Raw genomic sequence first — 23,519 nt, 5'->3', positions numbered from 1 at the left:
GTGACGGCATGTAAATCTCTTTTTGTTGGTTTTTCTTCAAAATTTAATGTTGCAATGATGAGGGTCATAGATAACGGATGTCTGTAATCATGAAAAGACGTTCTGTTCCGTGAGCTTGTTCAGGATTCCTCTCCAAAAGTAGCGTTATTCTCTTTCATTCGTAGAATTGAAATTCAGCGAAGTGGCCGATGCTAAACACTTACAAGAGGGGGTGGAAACTGTGGGAAGGCAATACCCTCTCTCCCAACGAGGGCACTTCTGCACTTTTAGAACTAAAATTCAATTATCTGGCTCACACTTTTATTGAAATGTTTGGGAAACCTTAATAAAAAGGTAAGACGATATGGTGTTGTTATATATTTCTAAGTTGCAAGAAAAAGAAGCAAAAGTTAATGCTGTAATGTTGATTAAATGTGTTAGCACAACGACCAGGTGAGGAGAGAGTGTAATAGTAGAATTACTAAGTTCAGTAATTTTTGCTTGATTTTGTTATCTATTTTTTTTTTTACAATCTAACATCCGATCGAAGAAAACAAAAAGGTAACTTTTGGAGGGAGGTGTTCGGACCCACCGGACCTCCCCATTTTTCCCCTATCTGAACGGCAAATGGTGCTATCATTCATAGCAATAACTTTAAAATCAATTGTGGTTGGAGTATTGTCAAGACTTTTGGGTGGAACTTTCTAATGCAACTGTGAATATAAGAAGTGCGTGCCATATAACTGCAATTCAATCAAGAACTGTATCACTATGGCATCAAATCAGTTGCAAATTATAATTATAATAATGATGAGTAATGAGGTCTCATTTACTCTTAAATCTTGTCTTTGTTTACCATAGGTAGAGGACAATAGAGATTTGATGTTCATGATTATGAATTATATCTTAAGTGGGATCAAAATAAATATCTGCATTAAAAATGGATGCAAGAATATGGGCAAGCCCTGAGTCTTTTCCTTATAGTCTTCGTACTCTATTGCTATTAAATATTTTGAATAATCGATGAATCGTCTGAGTTGTGTTGTACGTGCCACTTCAAACACCAGTGACGATAGAATCCAACTTTACATGAGAAAGGTGACAGAACCCCACTCTGTTTCCACTATCACATTTCCTGAAGGTATTGGACTCATCAACCGTGCTAACAAAAATACAGTAGACGGTAAATAAACTTAAACATATAAGGTCGAGTCCTAGTTTTGATACTGCAGTGAGTTCCTGTTTCTCCGTGCTACCTTATCCAACATATTCCCGAAACATGATTCTATTTTTTTTTTCAGACTGTTTTAACCTCAAGATAGAAACTACGCGGACTACAAGATCAAAAAGGCTGCTATTTCATGGGAGGAAGATATACCACATCGGAGAAAAGTACCAGCAGACAAATTATGCTGGCACATTTCTCATCTAAAGCATATAAAAACAACCCTGAAATCGATCAGAAAACATCTTAATCACTTACATGCCTTTGAAGATAAACATGAAAAGTCAGTCTGCTTTAGAATGGGCACGAGGCAAAAAAAAAAACAAAACAACAACAACAACAACAACTTTCAACTGAAAGAGGAATCAAAATATAAACCCAAATTCTTTGTTAGAAATGATGTTTGAATGCATGGAGCCGTCAGTAGAAAGGAACTCGCGAGTAGAACGAAAGATGCGCTAAAATGTTTAATAGAATATAGACAATAATTCCCTGCCTGTGCTTTCAATGTTTACCTGGTTCGTGTGCGTGTAAAACCCGCGATCTATAATATGATGGATGAGAATTTCCCACCCGATGACACGATGAGGAGTTTGTCACACTTCCTCAAACGTGACAGTTACTTTCGATGGGAAAGTAATATGATGCGATACTACCGTATTTCTCACAAGATTCGAAACCATTCGATGAAGTCTGAAAGGTCTGCTTTGCCACCTATAGCATGACTCCCCCTTCACTCCCCCTTCTAAACTAGAGAGTGTTGTATCTATATGTATTTCTATTTCTCTGTGTCTGTCTGTCTTTCTATCTCTCTCTCTCTATCTATAAATAAATGAATAAATAAATAAATACATAAATATATATATGTGTATATATATATATATATATATATATATATATATATATTTATATATATAATGATTATATATATATATATATATATATATATATAGTTGAGACAATGTAGATAACAGAAGATGTCGCATGAAACCGGCAGAGTTGTGAAGCTTTCGATCGTGGTCTTCCTCAGCTTTGATATCTGTTTGTGAAACGAATTATATGTTTTTGAGAATAACAAATCTGGAGTCATAAATACAATATATCAAATATAAGTTGAGCATGAGTTGATAGTTACATGGCATACTTGGCAATATTTTTTTGCACTTTGCAACACATTCAACAATGTGTAACTGTAAATAAGTATATAGTGAGTATAATTATGTAGCATACAAACATATCATACAATAAGAATTATCAAACATATATCATAAATAAACTAAATAAAATAATTACCTGCTAAGCAGACGTTTGAGTTGCCTGGATGTCTTGTGGCTGTCTTGTGGCGGGATGTGAGTGATCATGTGATGTTGGGGGAAGGTTTGTGTGCGGTGGCGCATGTCAGGCAGGAGTGGGGTAGTATAAAGAATTAGGTTCAGTGTTACAAGTGTGTCAGTCGTGTCAGTGCAGACAAAGGATTGTTAACAACTACGATACAATGAACATTCTCGTGGTCATTAAGCCCTATAGCTGATTTACCAACAATCAATATAGCAGGCATGGAACCCGGGTACAGATAAGGAGTGGATAGAGAGTGTGGATAGTGTGTTGCCACTGTTCCTAGGTATTTAACGCAGAAATTTACAATATATACATGATTTTATATACCATACTGAAACAATCTTCATGCTCTTGCCACATGAAAATTATAACAAAATTATGTCGCACAGTATAATTTTTCTGTGTACACCTCTATCAATCTGTCTATTAATCTATTCATAATTCATATTTATATATATTCATATTGAGATCGTTACATATACATACATATATATATATATATACACACATATATATCCATATACATATGCATGCATACATACACATAAATATCATATACACACATACACATACATATATAATTATATAATTCCTTCTATCCACATCATATAATAACTGAGTATATAACAATACCTATCAGTTAACCAATACAACATCAAAAATTCAATCCTTTACAAACATTCCATCTTTTCCGTGAATACAGTCTCATTTTACATAAAACCCGGGTACAGATAAGGAGGGGATGGTGTTTTGCCACTTATCCCTGTACACATCACAGAATAAAATATGTGCCAAAATTATTGCTGACAAAATCTTCATGCTATTCCCACGTGATATAACGAAACTATGTCGCACAGTATTATATATGTTGTTTCTCTGGTGTACAACTCTACCTCTCTTTATCTATAATCATCATTTCTTATACATATTATAATATTCATGCACCCATGTTATGATGATGTACACATGCATACATTATATATATATATATATATATATATATATATATATATATATATATATATATATATATATGTATACATATATATATATATATATATATATATATATATATATATATATATATATGTATGTATATATATATTTGCCAAATGGAGACATATGCTACTAAAGGTCAAGAAAAATAAAGAGAACAAGGAAATTTCTGCCTCTCCTGACCATAACCTCAAAAACATATCTTTACATGTAGTGACCAACATATCATTCAAAAGGTATCACTTTGTACTTCATGACAGACACCGCACCCGAGAATCTTCAATAATGGACCCATCGGCCCCTGCAAACAAACCCCTCATACATATATACATACATTATATTTGATTATTTGATAACTTGATATATAACACTGACAATGACCATCAATCATCCAATGCAACATCTTTTCTGATGAATACAATATCATCTTTTATAGGAGTAATTCATATACATTTCCTAAATACCATTCTATATTACTCATCTACATTAATACCATACGGTGTGAGTGTCTTAAGTTTCAAGATCCAGTATGATTCCCGCCTTACAGTGGCTTGATTTGATTTTTTGTGGATAAGTTCAATGCCCGTGATCCGTACATCATCGATTGTGTGTTCATGTGTGCTGAAATGCTGTGCTACCGGAATTTGTTTACGTTTTTCTGTATTATATTTGCGGATGTCAGAGAGGGTGTTGTTCATGCGTGTGTATAACGTTGTGGTGGTTTTTCCGACATATTGTTTTCGGCATCGGGCGCATGTGATCAAGTAAATTACGTAACTCGATTATTTACAGTCAATATGTTGCAGTATGTGAAACTCCTCTCCCGTGACGGTGCTGGAGAGTTTATTTGTGTTCTCCATCAGTGGACAGATACAACATTTTTTGGCATTGCATTTGCTTGATCCCCTTGGTCTGTTTGCATGTACATCAGCCTCCTCGTGCACTTTGGCGGAGACCAGCAGGTCTTTAAGAGATCGACCTCGGCGAAAGGATACAATAGGAGGCTCAGGGAATATTTGTTTCATGTCCTCTGACTGATGCAGAATTGGGAGGTGTTCACGCATGACCTGAGAGAGTTTTCTTAGATTTGGGTGAAATGATACAACAAAGGGCGTCCTTTTCAGTGGCTTTTTGATTTTGTATTTCAGAAGGTCTTCTCGGGGGACGGTGGAAGCTTTATCTACAGCTTTCTGGACATCTGTTTTGTTGTAGTAGCGCTGTGATAGATGTTCTTGTAGTTGTGCTATTCCCTGTGAGGCATTCACCTCTTCTGAGCAGATTCTACGAATGCGTAACGCTTGACTATATGGGATACTCTGCAAAGTATGGGAGGGGTGACAAGATTCGTCTGTCAGACTGTCAGTGGGCTTAGAGTAGAGGGTAGTGTGGAGTGTTCTGTTCTTAATATAAATCAAAACGTCCAAAAAGGGAACCTGAGTGGTGGATGTTTCAAATGTGAGTTTGATTGTGGGATGAAATGAGTTTATCAAGGAGATGAAATCATCAAGAGGAGATTGATCATGACACCATATGAAATTGATGTCGTCGATGTATCGGCGCCATGAGTCTTCGTACGGTTTGTGTGGTGATGCATGAAGGATTTCTTCCTCTAAATCGGCCATGAAAATATTGGCATAGGAGGGAGCCATTGGTGTGCCTATGGCTGTTCCTTCTATTTGTAAATAGTGGGTATCAACAAATTTGAAATTGTTCAGTTTGAGAATTAATTCAATTAGGCGGGTTAGGTGGTCTGTGGGAGGGGATTTGTCGTCCTGTTTATCCAGAGCACTCTTGCATGCGGCTAAGCCTTCTTTATGTGGTATATTGGTATAGAGGGAGCTAACATCAGCTGACACTAGTATGGCATTCGAGGGGACTGGCCCTTTTCTTTTGATTTTTTCGATGTGACACAAGAAATCTGTGGTATCTCGGACATAGGACGGCGTGTTAGCCACTAATGGTCGGAGCATAGCATCCACAAATCTTGATATCTGTACTGTGGGACAGGAGCATCCCGATACGATTGGACGTCCGGGGTTGCCTACTTTGTGAATTTTCGGCAGAAAATATATATTCGGGCATTCAACATTGCTGGGTATTAGTAGTGGTTTGATGTCCTTAGCTACATCTAAATCTTTGATCACTGCTTTAACTTGCTTAACATGTTCATCAGTGGGATCTATCCTCAATTTGTTGTATGTTGGGGTGCAGAGTTGCCTATTACCTTCAGCAAGGCACTGTTCCCTGGATTGAATGACTACTGTTGAGCCTTTATCAGCCGGTTTGATAATGAGGTTCCTATTGGTTCGAAGTTCTCGGAGAGCTGTCCTCTCTGCCGGTTTGAGATTGTCTTTGTATCTTTGCTTACTTAGTTTCTCCAATGATTCATCAATTTTATCTAAATACAGCGCTAGCGATGGGGGGACATTGTGTTTGGGCAGCCACACATTCTTATTTGTAATTCCCCTCTTCAGGTGTTGTACCACTTCATGGTGGGGTGGGGGACCTACGGTTGGTGTTGAGCCGACACTTTGATCCGAGTTATTATTCTGATCTCACACTACATTTTTATGCCCAGTATTAGGAGAGTTGTAATGATACTGGAGAATCATGCGTCGTTTGAATACTCGGAAATCACATTGTAACTGTAGGGGGTCTATTCTCGGAGGGGTCGGGCAAAATCCTAGTCCTTTCGAAAGAAGAGTAAATTGATCAGAGGATAAATCATAATCAGACAAATTTACAACTAAATTACTTTGTGGTTGAACATCAGTGTGGGATTCAGTCTCACAATCACCTCTCTGAAAATTGTTGGTATGAGAGATGTTCTGAGATGCAGAGTTTGTAATGAATTGTTGTCTTCTCTTAACATATCTTCTATGGTTATATCTACCATGGGTGCATGAATATTATAATATGTATAAGAAATGATGATTATAGATAGAGAGAGGTAGAGTTGTACACCAGAGAAACAACATATATAATACTGTGCGATATAGTTTCGTTATATCACGTGGGAATAGCATGAAGATTTTGTCAGCAATAATTTTGGCACATATTATTTTATTTCTGTGATGTGTACGGGGATAAGTGGCAAAACACCATCCCCTCCTTATCTGTACCCGGGTTTTATGTAAAATGAGACTGTATTCACGGAAAAGATGGAATGTTTGTAAAGGATTGAATTTTTGATGTTGTATTGGTTAACTGATAGGTATTGTTATATACTCAGTTATCATATGATGTGGATAGAAGGAATTATATAATTATATATGTATGTGTATGTGTGTATATGATATTTATGTGTATGTATGCATGCATATGTATATGGATATATATTTGTATATATATATATGTATATGTAACGATCTCAATATGAATATATATAAATATGAATTATGAATAGATTAATAGACAGACTGATAGAGGTGTACACAAAAAAATTATACTGTGCGACATAATTTTGTTATAATTTTCATGTGGCAAGAGCATGAAGATTGTTTCAGTATGGTATATAAAATAATGTATATATTGTATATTTCTGTGTTAAATACCTAGGAACACACTATCCACACTCTCTATCCACTCCTTATCTGTACCCGGGTTCCATGCCTGCTATTTTGATTGTTGGTAAATCAGTTATAGTGGTTAATGACCACGAGAATGTTCATTGTATCGTAATTGTTAACAATCCTTTGTCTGCACTGACACGACTGACACACTTGTAACACTGAACCTAATTCTTTATACTACCCCACTCCTGCCTGACATGCGCCACCGCACACAAACCTTCCCCCAACATCACATGATCACTCACATCCCGCCACAAGACAGCCACAAGACATCCAGGCAACTCAAACGTCTGCTTAGCAGGTAATTATTTTATTTAGTTTATTTATGATATATGTTTGATAATTCTTATTGTATGATATGTTTGTATGCTACATATACTCACTATATACTTATTTACAGTTACACATTGTTGAATGTGTTGCAAAGTGCAAAAAAATATTGCCAAGTATGCCATGTAACTATCAACTCATGCTCAACTTATATTTGATATATTGTATTTATGACTCCAGATTTGTTATTCTCAAAAACATATATTTCGTTTCACAATATCAATTGATATCAATGTGAAGATAATTTAGCATTGTCACCCCTGACGAAGGGAGAGGCTCCAGGAAATTTGGATTTCAATAAATAGCAATTAGCATTTGTTGCATTCCTTTCTAGTGACATCATTATTGTATATATATATATATATATATATATATATATATATATATATATATTATACATACATAAAGACATACATAAAGCCCATACCCCACCCCCCCCCCCCCCCCAAAAAAAAAAGAAAAAAGAATGACATGCTTAAAGGTATCCCTATATCAGGGTATCCCTTTTTTGTTTGGTAAACTTTATTTTGCCTCTGTGGAAGTTCTTTTTTTCCATACTGATGTTTTTCTATCCAACTGTGAGTAACGTATGCAAAATTGTGCGAGTCCTTCAGCCTTTGTAGCACACTGCCCTCTTTTGTTGTTGCCTATTAAGAGGAAAGCTTTGTTTCGCCTTGTCTTTTTATTCTTTTTTTTTTTTTTAGAGAAGGGGGGGGGGGGAGGGCGGGGTGGATTGTGTCCCCGAGTGCCGAAAGTGACTGTTGATTAGCCCAAAGCATAGAGCATTACATTCTTCACAGAACCGAGGCACCGAAAACGAAGTTCCCCTCCCTTTCATGAGTATTTCTCTGTGTGTGTGTGTGTGTGTGTGTGTGTGTGTGTGTGTTCTTTTCTTCGAAATCCGAAATCGAAGTTCCCCTCCCTTTCATGAGTATTTCTGTGTGTGTGCGTGTGTGTGTGTGTGTGTGTGTTCTTTTCTTCGAAATCCGAAATCGAAGTTCCCCTCCCTTTCATGAGTATTTCTGTGTGTGTTTGTGTGTGTGTGTGTGTGTGTGTCCGTTGTGTATACACTATAATGTGTTGTGCCCATACTGAGAAAATGAAACTTTTGTAGTTTATCATGTTACATTGACTCTGAAAGTGATTTTCTTTCCTATCTGTCGGTTTGTCTTTCTGTCTCTCTCTGACGTGCCTTCACGGGGAGTAATTCATTGGAAAGCCTCACAGTTGGGAAACCCTTTTGAAAGGATGAAATTTACACGCATTATGACATTTGCCTCTGTCTTCTTTGCCCATCATCAACTTTTCGACCTGCAAATAGACAGATAATGTCATGACAGTAGATAGATAGATAGATAGATAGATAGATAGATAGATAGATAGATAAATGAATGAATGGATGAATAGATAAATAAATAAATGAATCAATGAATAAATGAATAAATAAATGAATGAATGAATGAATGAATCAATGAATGAACGAATGAATGAATGAATAAATAAATCAACAATGCTCTTTTTGTTTTGAGCGTGCCCATTTTCTTCTACGAAATGACACTTTGTACTTGTAAAATCTGGTTTCTCTCTCTCTCTCCTTTGTACGTGTTGGTTTAATTGAGATGATTTTGTTTTCCTTTTTCTTGTTTCCTTTTGAGGAGACAGAGTTGGTTAGTCCTTTGGTGAATGAGCACATGAGAATTATTATTAGTGATAATGTAGAACATTAAAGGGATCATAATAGTTTTGGTTGTGACCTAACTTCAGGTTTCTAACATTTTTGAGTGAGATAATGAAAAACCTCTTATGGAAAATGAAAGAGCATGTAGAGGGATTCAACGTTTATTTCATGAGAACTGATTTTGATATGGCTGAGATACCCAAAACAGAGCAATCCTAATAAAAGGTGGGACCCACCTTTTATTACGATCACTTTGCTTTACTTCGTTTTTGGATGTCTCAGCCATTCCAAAACCAATTTTCATAAAATGAACTTTGAATCCCTCCTAAAACAGTATTCGCTGTTCCATTTTATAAGTGGTTTCTTCATAGCTCACAAAAAGTTAACAGCCCAATCTTCATTCCCAACCAATACTATACCATTCTTTTAAACCCCTCATCTGTAATCCCACATAAAGGTAGTGAAGGAGAAATAAAAAAATACAAAGAACTCATGAGGTGACAAAATAGATCTTTCTGAGGGAACTGTCATACCTTTAATGTTCTTATATTCTTTAGAAGAACAATTGTATAACAAATCAACTTGATGACCTTCAGTTGCCCTTTTCACTGTCAAGATGTCTTTACTTAATCTGCAAGTCCATTGAAAAAGAGACATTTTTCAAGAGCTCAATCGCTCCGCTTCCTTCCAAACATAAAGCTTCCTTCTCTTTCTTTGTGAGAACACCTCTTCAACAGTAAAGCGTTGTGTTTATGAAATTGTATATATTATACACTCTAAAACACCAGAGCACGGAGGACATTGTATCAGACCTGCAAAATAGAAACTGTCCACCCCGCCCCCACCTCTGTCTCTCCTGCAGAGTTCGCATGAAACACAGAATACTTTATAGATGTTCTTGTGGATGTTGTGCTTGGTTTAAGTTCAAAATTGTATAGTGAAGATGCATTGTATCAACATCAATTCTGACAATCTGTTATTGAAACTCGCAGACTGGTGTCGCATATCCAGCACTCACCTGTTTTTGTTTTTTGTTTTTGTTTTTAATGGAGTATTACTTTCATAAAGACGCATGCATATCTTCTCAGTTGGTGTTAGAGTGACGTTCTCTTTCAAATCATTTTTTTTTTATTGCCACAAACATGCCTTAAAAAGCAACTACTTGTGTGTTAGTGTTTTTTTTTTTAGTTTCAATTACGGATTTCTCTTTTTTTTTATTGAACAGTTAAGGCCCTACATCATATCATTGCTTCAGCACACACCAATGAAACAACAATAGAAGCATTTGACATTGACCTGTTTGTGACCCGTGTGTTTAGATCGGATACTCGGCGTCACCAACGTTTCGTTAACTGCATGGCTTTCAGTGTCTGTTAGTGGCGGTGTACCTAGGCTAGTTAGTAGGAAGCTGGATTTTTAAGTGGGTGCCGGAGTGTGTGTAGATCAAATCTTTTAGCGGATCCGTCGAAGAAATTCAGCCTCAGCGCCACTTATCCAAAGTAAAGACCATAACTTATGAGATCACTGGGTCATCAAGATTCTGGCAACTTCTATTCTCAGGCTGTGAGTAGATTCTGTATAGGCTCCTATATGATTTATGTTAGATGGTGAGAGTACACACTAACAATCTAGAATTGATGTAACTGTAGGGCTGATATTATGTGTCATATTTTCATGTTACTGTATATCCTTTTTATGCACGTGTTTTGTCAATAAAGCTGTAGTGTGAGACACCAGGCAATTACATGCGCGTCAGTGGCGTTTGTGTGCACAATATGAAAGAGAACAAGAAGAGAAGAGAAAGGTGGGGGGGGGGGGGGCGGAGTATCATGACGGAAGTCGTGTGCGCATGCATATAGCATGAGTTCGTGTTCATTCATGACCGCGGGGGTTTGCAGTGTAGCATCCGTTCGTGAGTGTGCAGAACATAAGTAGCGTTTTACTGAATAATGTTGTCTATGTGCTCGTATTTTTTTTTTCGTTATTATGTGGAGCCTGTGTGAGATATAGGCGAGCTACACAGCGTGATATGTCTACAGGAGTGCGTGTTGAAGAGTAAAAGCAAAGAGGGAAAACATAATAATAAATGTAACAATACAATAATATTGTATTGTTACATCATATCATATCATATCATATCACGATATAATGTACATGAAGCTCATATGCAGGGGTGCTCGTGAGTGTATTTCAGCCAGCCACGTAGGCATTGGTACACATTGTATTTCCATTGTGTTGCATGCGTTTGCGAGTGTGTCGTCTCATAAATAGCTAAAGTACAGTTTTGGCAATAAAGAACCGGCAACAGCCTGCAGGCTAATTGAGGCCAGTCCTTTCAATGATATAGATTATAATGTAACGTAGTTAGGCCTATAATATTCACAGAAGCAATGTTATATGTACATATTATACAGGTTTACATAAATACATATAAAGCATGTTTGAATGGCTTGTATGAAAATTGCTCCTCTGCCCCCCCCCCTCTCTCTCACCATCTGTTTTCCTCTCTCTCTCACACAACTTATGCGATAGGTGTGGAACTCTTGCAGACCTAATGGTTTAGTGGATAAGACAGTGGACTGTTAACCCATTGAAGAAGGAGAGATTTTGCTACAACACGCATTTCACACAGACACCTGCCTGAGTATACTCAGAACTTGTCCTCATCGGGTTAAACGCGAGGTTCCTGGTACGACTCGAGATCCTGACTGAAACTGTGGTGGTCTGAGGTACTTCACTCTCATTGCCTATTAACTTAACAGTCCTTGGGAGCAAACTTTAACACGGTTACGTGGTTCTTTCCATACAAGCATTCATTTTTTCCTCAGGGGCCATGTGATTAAAAAAAAATATCGACATATAGATGCACATTATAGTATCAGGTAGCAATAAGCTTGAAAAATAACTTCATGCACGTTGGTCGCAATGCGTTTTGAAATTGAAGAACATGACATTATAGTGTTGTTAAACTTTTGTTAAAATCATCAGGTCATATAAGAGCTAAAGATCTCAGCGGATTCAACCTTTGTATACTGTAGGTCATGAGTTCATCATAGTATTGCTATACACGCTCTTCCATTACTAATATTGATCGACTTTCTCCAGATATTTTATTTTGTGTGTGTGAGTGTGTGTGTGTGTGTGTGTGTGTGAAAAATTCTAATAGAACGTATCGCATAAAAAATAATGCCTATGACAATGCCATGCGGAGGAAGGCTGCTAAACGTATAAAAGCACTACCAATTATTATTTGCTGGCATGACTGGTGCATTCCATTAAAAAATTTGTCCGTCTGATAGGTCCCGCCTGTGGTAGTTTGTGGCGGATTCCTCCTCATTTCCGATTTGACATTCACATCATATGATAGGAAAAAAATATGTACATGTATAAACCTACATGATTTAATTGAACTAATATGATGATGGACATCCATCAATGTAGAGATGCGTCGTTTATACAGCTTGGGGTTTTCGCAAACAAACAAAGTCAATTATGTATAAGGGAAAAAATAATGAAGGTTCCTATGATCATACTGACAGGAGAGATATAGCTCAGGGCCCTGTTTTATGAAGAGTTAAAATCGATTATATAGTTGATTTCAACTGTAAGTCTATGGCGGCCTGTGTGGTAAGGAAATTTAAAATCGATTTATCTTTTGATAAAACAGGGCCCAGATCAATCAATCATAAAACCCATCTTCAGTACAGGTTCCATATGAACAATATATCTCTAATCTAAATGTCTGCAGAAGTTATTTTCATTCTCTTTTTTTTTGATATACATTAATCTGTCTTTTGAATATCAATCCTTGTTATATGTAATGAGACATATTCTTTTTTCGGCCTAAATTCCAGCCTGAAACGATGTCAGATTGTCATGCAGTAATTGCACCTCGTCTGGCTTTTCCATTTTATACAACTGTGCTTCTTTGGACGGGTCACGACCATTTACAATACACCGGAAAGTTTGCCGCTCTGTTTGAGGTGACCAGAGGAAGTAATATAGGTTCAGTCAATGTCAGTGGACGATGGTTTGACAATGGATAGAATAGTGCTCTCGATTTAGCTTGATTGTCACGGAATACACAGCCCACAGCAAAAATATAAATGTGGATTGAGTGAAAGCAACAATATTAGCAGAACACATAAGTGAAAGTTTGAGGGCAATCGGACAATCGATTCATAAATTTGAGGTTTAAGAAGTCAGTTTATGAAGTTTCAGTCAACCAGTGCCTAATATTGAGTCATTGCTGGATAAGTTTACATTTCATCATTATTTTTATTACTGACATACGTTGATATCATTCCTCCTGCTCTCTGAAAAAAAGTCTAGTGCTCTGTCATAATGCCAGCAAAGTGAAAATATGTCAAATTTTCTTTATATTGTTGTCCATAATCACGTCACGAAGTGAAGTTGTCTCCTTATCCAGCGATAACGGCACCGAAACTTTAAAAAATTGTTACTTTTGAAGCGATTGTCGTGTTTCCTCAAATTTTCACAGATGAGTAAGTATTGATTCTTTCACTCAGTCAATTTATTTGGTTCCCTAAGGCTAAGTCGACACTGGGAGATTCTAGTAGTGTGTTGTCATTCCAAGTTTACGACACACAACAAGTGATGGCTATTATCTTAATTTATGTAAAATCCTCAGAACGCATCTCATGAAAGACATTTTTGGAACATCGAATGTTCCCTCTGATACCATTCTTAGTCATTAAAAAAGAGGAAAAAAAAAAACACATACAAGTTTGTAATCATCAGCTCATACTGGCTCAATACAGCAAAATGATTCGTACAACAACATATAATTTTTCCTTCTCATCATACCGGATTGTGATTTCAATGTTTCTTATTTTCTCACATCAGTTACGTTTTAACGTGATGAATGTTTCCCTTTTCAGACTTTTCCTTCTTTGTCCAGCTTTCGTGTCTATATGAATGAACAAATGCATGGAACAATGAAATGATATTAAGGAGCAATGACATGTTTGTAAATATCATTGTGATTTGAATGATTTCATAGTGTATCTTTTTGTTTACCTTCTTTATGATTGTATTTAATGATGAGTGATAACTTCGTAGTCCACAGCCGTCAACTCTCCTTTTCGAGGGCAGTATAGTTCATGCGTTCAATACTCAGACTTGCTGCGTAATAATGGAAGACGCACATAAGATGCGTAGCGTGGAGGATTACCGCAAGATGGCGAAGAAAATACTACCAGAGCCATGTTGGAACATCTATGACTATCCTGGACCCAACAGGCAGACTGCAAGTGATAGCATATATGCATTTAAACGGTATGCTTTCGTTCTTTCAATGTCTTCCGACCTTTTGGTAGTTATCTCTGTTTTTACCCTTTTAGATTCTCCATGTAAGAAATCTGTAAGACATTATAAATACGGTAACCGTGCGTTTCTTTTTCATGGAATCATTTTGAATTATATCGATTTGGTCCTTTTACAATCATGACGTAGCGTGCTCATGGTTCCACACAAAAGACCTATTAATGGATATGCACATTTTTAAAAGCTACATCTTAGCAACACCTTGTCTTCGATGATAGTAATAACATCGAGATAACGTTCGGAAGAAAAGTGTTTCGAAGAACAACCCTCTTTTAAAGGGGGAGGTTACGCGAATAAATAGACCTACCAAACTGTTACGAAATTGCAGTTGAAAATCTTGCTGCGTGGTTTTAATCCGCCTGAAGAGCATAAGTGATGATCCATTCCATCAATTCATTTCTTGTCTCTATTAGGAAAAATACTCCCTTTTAGGTTTCATTTCGGTCCCGTCAAGGCTTAAGAAGGCATTTCGCCAACCATGAATCGCATATTTCTGTATGATCCTCGCCGACAGGTGGCAGTATGATGATTTTGATGTGACAGTCTTTTGAGCCGCAACGGCTGTCTCGCAAGATGAGTATCATCCCTCTGGGATAATGGAGTGGCAAGTCAAGAAAACCACAAACATGCAGAAATAACGACATAATTGTGAAAGAGAAAACATGGGGAAATCTCCTAGCAAAAATAAAAAAGAAAGAAAAGGAAGAAAAGATATTATGGTATCTAACGAAATAATGATAGGTAAGTATTGTTTCTTACATGAAAAACCGAGCTCACTAAAAGATTATTTCTAATAGGCCTACAGTACATGTATTGCAAACAGAAAAAAAAAAACACAACCAGAAACACCTATTTGTGTTATCTCATGAGAAGTAAATTTAAGTATAGCCATCATTATCAATATTTTTCCTATTTATTTAGAATTAAAACTCCTTCCAATGTCCCTTTTCTTGTGTGTAATTCCTAGAGAACATGTGTTTAATTACTTTGCCATGAGGAAAGTAAGGGCCTTCCGTTCATCAAGCTTCACTACGTAATTATGTTTATTGTGACGTCCCCTGCAACCATAGAACATGCCATCGGAGACGCACTATTTACCTGTATAATAATAGTGGCTACTTGTATAGCGCACAGGTCCACTTTTCAGTGCTCATGGCGCTTCAAAAATGAAAAGATATCATTATATTATGTATTATTCAAACATTTCAACAAAGAAGAAAATGGTAAACAAAAACAAATATATACCAAATAAAGAATACAACATATACCAATTAAAAATACAATATTGATCCAATATTAATGACATACAGCAATTACAGTCCTCAGTATGAAAAGGAACAGATAGTGGATTTGAATGACTCTGTAGATAACAGTTCCCTTAACTGAAGAGGTAACTGATTCCACAATTTTGGTCCCATAACGGAAAAAGCACGATCACCACACCCATGTTTTACTCTGGGTGTTTGGAATAAGAATGTATCTGATAATGAACGTAGCCTTCGTGTCTGATTGCATTTTTGAACAGAATTACTTATGTATTTAGAGTTTAAGAAAACAAGACAAAACAAAATAAAACAAAACTGAATTTGTTTGTAAACTTGAGTCTTATATAATCAAATCTTACCAAATATCTATGTCATTATTACATTTTCGGTTTTTTCTTTATTGTAATTTTGAACTTTAAGTTGAAATTGAATTATTCGAAGATTATTTCGGAGCAGTCGGTAAGACATTTAATTATTATTACTATTAAGCATTATAATAAGTGGCAGAGTTTTTGGATGTGGAAGCAATTGTATCTAGCAGCAAAGAGAATATATTCTCATCTTCAGCCATCTGCGATGATCGACTCACCTGTACTTTTAGATGAATTCATTTTCATACTAAAAAATTATTATGTTCGCTGGATGGAGTACAGCTGGGAGGATCCAACTCGTAAAAAAAGAAGAAATACAGCTAGACGTATGCTTTTAGGCTTCCACTTGTGATCACTATAATGTAATCACATTGTTATATAGTGATGATATTTATTATTATCATCATTATCATCAATATTATCATTGTTTTATTGTCATTATTATTATTATTATTATTATTATTATTATTATTATTATTATTATTATTATTATTATTATTATTAATATTATCATATCATCGTCATTACGATTGCTGTCATTATTTTCATGGGTTCATGCATAAAACTTAATCAGGTACCGATTTCGACCGCGGGTCTTGACAAACGTATCTAGACGTCGTCTGGCAACGACTGTTCTCGGTCAACCAGTTAGCATACCCATTGGGATTTCCCCCACCGCAAATCACGTGTTCGCCTCTCAAGATGCAGAGATAGCGACAGCTAAAGGTGAGAAAATCTGTAGAAAATAGCACGGTTTAAAGGCAATGAAAGAAAGAGGAACAAGGGTAAGAGTCTCTTTGAATGACGCAATCATGATGAGCTTATCTCTTTAATTTGAAAAAAAGGAATTTAAACTTTAATCTCGACGGATATTAATTTGATGAGCAAGATTCCAAATCGACAAGGTTTGACAAGGTCCGACTCCTTGACCCATCTTAATCTGTTTTGGTCAATATTTTCTAAACCAAAAAGAAAACAAAAACAAAAAAGAATCAAACAAAGAAACAAAGAAAAAAAAACAGTGCTTCTCCATGCAATTCGAATCTCACAACTAACTACAGATATGGTGAAAGAAAATTAAAATGACAAACATTAGTCGTGAATGAACCCAGTCTTTATGTTTTCACTTCACTCACTCAAGAGTGGAAAAAAACAACAACAACAAGAACAACAACAAAAAGAAGTATGGTCGTCGTTGAGTCTTCGCTTAAATTTGCACTTATGGCATTGTACGGCTACGGCTTATCTTTGAATTACTATTTTTGTCCATCGAAACGAAGGATGGAAAAGATGGATTTTCTTATCATTATCATTTTTTTTTTGTTGGTGCAACACTGATTCATGCCTGCATGATCCTTTCAGCCACTGTAATTGGCATTTCGCATTACTGTTGATGGGCGGACATGATTATACAAATGTTTAAAATGCTTTTTAAAATGTCAGCCCTTCCTTGCGAAAACGAAAATACCATTATGCATAACGAAGCTTATGCAAAGAATGATTATATGATAAACTTTGTATTTCATCGTGTTGGGAAGATAATCAAAACTACTGTATACAAATTCCGCATTAATGTTCTTGACTTGTCAATGAGAACAACAACAACAACAACAACAACAACAACAACAACAACAACAACAACAACAACAACAACAACAACATCCTTTTGTAATATCAACTCATTTGCTGTTTTATGTCGTGGGTATCCATCATATTTGTCGTTAGTATGTAAACCAAATTTAAGCTTGAATATTTACCAGAAATCAATTTACCTGATGTATTCATAGGAGCAGCAGCTGCAGGCGCGGTAATGATTCAAAGCACATTCTCCTACAAGCGCATAAAGGACGTGACCGCCAGTTCTCCGGGTGGACTCCGCTGGATGCAGGCCTACATCTTCAGGGATCGCCGCATCACCGAACACTTGGTGAGAGAGGCTGAAGCGGCTGGATATAAGGCTATTGTTGTTATCATTGATTCACCTGTACCTGGCCTCGACAGCGAGATATCCAGAGACTTTGCTCGCCTTTCTGAAGAAATGAACAGGTACAGAACTTTGTCCCAGTAAATGTTTCACCTTACTCACGCTGAGAAAACATAAAGGATGCAGGTTGACGAGTATCTACTAAATGCAAAGATGTTTATCTCTGCTGTGTGATGCAGTTTGGGGTCTTCGCAATCTAACAAAATGAAGATAAAATGTAGTGCATTCTAAAAAATGACAACTCTCATATTTTGTATATGTTGTAAGTCCCTATAAACCTTTTTTAAATTGTAAAACACTAACAATGTTCGATTTACCTTTATTATTCAGCTTAAAATATTGAACTTGTAAATCCATTATTCTGAGTCATATAAACATTTAACATTTACAAGAGGTTGGTTGGAAGGGTTACAAGAATCAAACTTAAATTAGTGTTTTTTACTGTGAAGAATGGTAATTTCTTTACTGTATTATAAGAAAAGTTAACTGATTAACTTAAAAGCGTTAGGAAAATATCTTACCATTATTTCGATGCGATCACTTATCAAACTTCTACTTTTCATGCGTACGAGTATAACTGTGGAAAATAAAACATGGAAGAGAAAAGAGGTTAAATCAGAAATTACTGTTTGGATGTTGTAGAATATTATCGGAAGTTGAAAATAACAGAAGAAACAGATGTTTGAATTTTGGTAGCGATCCGGATCATCTTTCGGATCCAGGATTTTTTCCTTCCTAGATTTGTAAAATTATTATTTATCTCAGGAAAATAGGGCTTTTTGGCGTGATATATGTGTACATGTAAATAACTTCACAATGAATAGCCAGATTACTCAAAATTGCCATTACTCCTTCGTATACACCATTGTGATTATTATTGGTATGTGTTATTCATCAAGAAATCTAATGATGAAGATAATGAGAAGGCAGGACCGTTAAACAGGGTGGAAATCACAATATGTGTGGAACTGACCTGCTCATTGTATCTTTGATAATCATATAAAATAGCTCGAATCAGAAGAAAAACGCAGGTTATCTAAATGTAGATTTTGTGAATACGTCTATATCAAACTAGCAAAGATATGAAAGTGATTCCAAGCGGTATTATGGGAATGTTCTGATGGTCAAGGAACCTAATAATGCATTATACATAACATGGATGGTAATGAGTTGCTTGTTGCTCTTCGATCTCAGGCAGCTTTTGTAGTATTTTTTCTTCTTTTTTTTTTTAATTCGTCTGTGCAAACAGATACCCACATATGGACATCGGACAACCGGAGATGCAGGCAGCTAAAAAAGCTGGTATACCTGGAATAGTGAAGTACAACCTTGGGCAGTATGACGACAGCCTAACGTGGGAAGATATTGGCTGGATTCGCAGTATATCATCACTTCCCATTGTATGTAAAGGTATTTTGACAGGTAGGAAACACTTCTCGTCCTCTGCCTTCATTCTTTTTTTTTTCTTTCTTTTTTTTTTTTTTTTTTGGATTGGGAGCTATGCCAAAGAAACGTCTATCGATATGTAACCTTTAAAATAGCGCTCTCGATAATACTTCACATGCACAGGGTATTGCATGGTATTTCCTATTACACTTTTCAAATACAATAACATTTATCAGTAAAGCAGTACCGAATTATGCAAATGGTGACTAAACAGGCGGCATAACAAAACCGTCATTCCGTAGTCATTTGGTTCCTCAGTTACAGTCAAAGTCAATTTCAGATTTCAAAGTGAAAAGTAAATTAACTCCAATCATTTTTTTCCTTTCTAAGAATATCTGTCAAAGTCATGAAAGAAACTACTGCATGTAATTATGCAAATGACAAATCAAAAAAGATGACCTGTAATTATGAATCATTACCTACACTGAACCAAATTCTTAAACTGTGTGCTAGACAACAGGGCTCGCTGGAAAGAAAAACTGAAAAACTGGTTTCTTGTTCCAATCCAAATAGCCGAGGCAGCTAGACAGGCGGCTGATGCTGGAGTTAAGGGTATTTTGGTGTCCGCTCACGGTGGCAGGCAACTCGACGGTGTTCCTGCTCCGGTATGTCACCCTTTTGCACCGTACAATATTTTCCTTTTTTGTCACTTGACATCATTGGGTGTTGCCCAATGAGTACCGACTTACTTGTACTTACTTGTAAAAAGGCTCCACTCTCAAATCTTGCTTCTTAAGGATCCCTCAAACTATTCATTTTTGATTCATGTAAATTTTTGTATCAGTGATTTATTTGATCTTGATATATTATGTTTTGTTTTGAATATATTGAAATTGAGAGTTAAAATTGAAAATTGAACAAGTTTGTCTCTTTCTCGAAGCTATTCCCTCTTTTTATGTGGTCAACCCACGACACCCAAGAGTCATAAGGCCCAGTCATACAGCCCGCGAGTCAAGGTCCATGAGCTTGACAATAGGAAAACAAAGGTCCATGAGTCCGACACGAGAAAAAGAAGTCCCAAAAGACGGACATCACTGCACGGGGCTTACTGTGTCGGTCTGGTGTGCCTCTTATGTCTAGTGTCGATTCGTGGCTTTTGTTAGCTTATAGTGTCGGACTCATGAGCCTTATTTGCCTTCTGTCGAGCTCATGGGTTTTATTACTCGTGGGCTGTATTACTTGTGGGGGTCGATCTCGTAAGGTTCATCCTTTTTATAAACTCTATGCTCTGATTTGCATAGTGAGAGAGGAAAGGGCAATTGCTTCTAGTTTTCGTGTAATATGCTAAATCGTCATCTTTCAGTAAGTTTTGCATGGGGGAGGATGAGCAATTACAACAAGCTATCATAATGTGAAATGTTATTGTAATGACGTTCGTCCAGATCGACGCTCTGGCCGAGGTGGTGGAGGCTGTCCGTGGTCGCAACGTGGAGGTCTACATGGATGGTGGAGTGAGGACGGGAGCTGACGTACTAAAGGCTTTAGCTAGAGGAGCCAAGGCCGTGTTTGTTGGCAGACCTATACTTTGGGGACTAGCCTGCAAAGTAAGAAATGCCGGGTTTGCTGTTATGTTGCGAAACAATATGTATATAATTATGTATATTATACATACATGTAACGTTACGTACAAACATCGTCATTTACGGCTCACCGACATCCTGAGAGCAAAGAAAATTAAGACATTAAATCGGATTTTGAGAAAAACAGCCCATGATCAAATGAAGTCACCGCATGATTTTATTCTTGTTACGTGTTAATGTCACATCCACAATCATCTTTCATTTGTACATCTTACATGATATGAAGAAATCACTGAAAGTACAAACACATCGAAAACTATTACAATACTGCCAAAAATAAAAGATAAAAGGTCGTACTTTACCCCGATTCTATCATTATTATTTTCTTGTAGGGCCATGCTGGAGTGCAGCACGTCTTAGAAATTCTACGGACAGAACTGGAGTATGCTATGGCGCTATGTGGTAATGTACTGCTAGTCAAACTGTTTGCTTCTTTCATTTGCAAGTTTGTAACGAAAAGTCATTCCCAGGTAGCCTACACAATTTGTCTTTGGTGCATACCATATAATAGTACTCTATTTTAAAAACACATTTCCATACCTTCATTTTGAATAGTCATGACTGGATGTAAGCTATTTTGTGCAATAGGGTGCGTAAACTTGTTACATCCTATCACATCTTGTAAGTATGTCGATTTGGAGGTATCCAACATGTCATTACTTTGATTTGAAAAAAAAAAACAAAAAAACACAAACAGTCAGGATGGAGAGGACTTTCTAACTCTTACAATAGCTAGCTCCGAATTCATTTCCTAGACTGTGTGTAGGCCCTACTATAAAACAGGTTTGTTTGTTTGGTGGTGTTTTTAATTTCCCGCGATGTCTCTCTTCTTGTAACTTTTGAAAAAGAAGTCGCTTAGAGAATGTGAAAGGAAATACAGTAAAGGGGTCTCTGAAAAGAAGAATATTGCTATTGATATATACCTACCGAAAATAGATAAGCCTGTAATATTATTTTATTCTTTTTTGTTAACTTTATAAAACGGTAACATTGATTACGTCATTACTATGATCGTGAGCACAACCGAAGATTTTCACAACAAACTGAAGCTGTTGTACTGTAATCGCAGACACAAGAACAGAAAGGCCTACACGTATTCAAACACATAGACACAGACCCCCCCCCCCCCCACACACACACACAGACTGCGAGAAGGGGTCTCGACCATTTACAGTACCAGTGTAGTTCCTTCATTATTTATATTCAGTGCGAAAAGAAGAGCAATCGTGGACGTATCTCACTTACAAGCCTCTCCCTCCTTCCCCCACCCCTCCCTCCCCCCCCTCTCTCTCTCTCTCTCTTTCGATTTGAAAGTATATCAGCGGGCAACAGAAAATAATTACATCCTTGAAAACCCCTCGTATTGTTTTACATCTTTGTCAATGTTCCCTTTGAAGGAGACCTCCGGATGTTTTCAAACTACGTTGTATTAAAATATTTTGAACACCATAGATTGGTTATACAGTGTACTGGGCACAGAGTTCAGTATTATCGTGATTCAGGTGAAGAATAAGATTGTTTTCAAAATATATAACACATCACAAGGGGCACAAGGAAGCAGAATAAAAGAAGAAAGAATGTGTTCATACATTCTACATAGGTGAATACATTCTACATAGGTGAACACGTGTAAGCAAGTGGTATTGTAATGAAATTTTATGGCTACATTTCTGAAATATGTGAGCCTCTGTAATCATCATCCTTGTTCAGTGTATTTTTTTTTTGCGTTTTGTTATCTCTGCTTAGGGACCAAATTCTACAAATCTTAACATGGAGCTATCTATTTTTTATGTACTGTATGATGTGAAATCATGAAAATCGTCTGAACTTCTCCTTAAATCGTCGCTTCTCTAAATCACTGGATTAAAATTGCGCACATGTTGGTGTAAGCTTTTAAAAATTAGTACATTGTAATAGTTTGTGTTGTTCCGATATTCAAAAGCTGTATCATGTTTTTTTTTTCCTTTTTATCGAATACAGGTTGCCAGGACGTCAATACTGTACCTCCTGACGTGGTCGTGCACGAGACCTTCTATCACTATAACCCTAAACACAAACTGTGAACAGAATTGTATTACAAGAAACTTTAAGTATAACAACCACTGACGATGAATTAGTATTTAGCAATGGTCGTTGTTGAATCTGGTCACACTGCAGGAACATTATACCTTCCTCCTTAATCACAAGATTGAGTCATGACAATATTTCATTGTGAAAAGATTAGTCCACATCAAAATGCATTGTCATTCAAGGTACTGTACGTTCTGATAATATATGAAAAAAAAATATAATTGTGCGGATGCAGTTATCACCCGCTATTGTTCCGTGTTCAAATCAAAAGCTGTGCTATAATTGGTCCTAATTGAGTAGGCTGGTAAAGTGAGTTTTGCGGAAGGTTAACAAATAATT

The 23,519-nt window shown here is 36.5% G+C and overlaps 1 protein-coding gene across 1 annotated transcript; it reads left to right on the top strand.

The window, feature by feature from the left end:
- Positions 1 to 14,273: 14,273 nt before the first annotated feature.
- Positions 14,274 to 23,173, top strand: LOC140230321 (2-Hydroxyacid oxidase 1-like). The gene is made up of 8 exons (XM_072310475.1): positions 14,274 to 14,416; positions 16,675 to 16,826; positions 17,888 to 18,146; positions 19,334 to 19,506; positions 20,044 to 20,135; positions 20,913 to 21,074; positions 21,443 to 21,512; positions 23,091 to 23,173. Exons 1-8 carry the CDS (start codon positions 14,274 to 14,276, stop codon positions 23,171 to 23,173), a joined length of 1,134 nt encoding a protein of 377 aa, XP_072166576.1.
- The last annotated feature ends 346 nt before the right edge of the window (positions 23,174 to 23,519 follow it).

The sequence above is a fragment of the Diadema setosum genome, chromosome 7, assembly GCF_964275005.1.
Source record: "Diadema setosum chromosome 7, eeDiaSeto1, whole genome shotgun sequence".
NCBI classification, from domain to species: domain Eukaryota; kingdom Metazoa; phylum Echinodermata; class Echinoidea; order Diadematoida; family Diadematidae; genus Diadema; species Diadema setosum.
The sequence above is the reverse complement of the archived record's forward strand: the minus strand, read 5'-3'. Positions and strand labels throughout refer to the sequence as shown.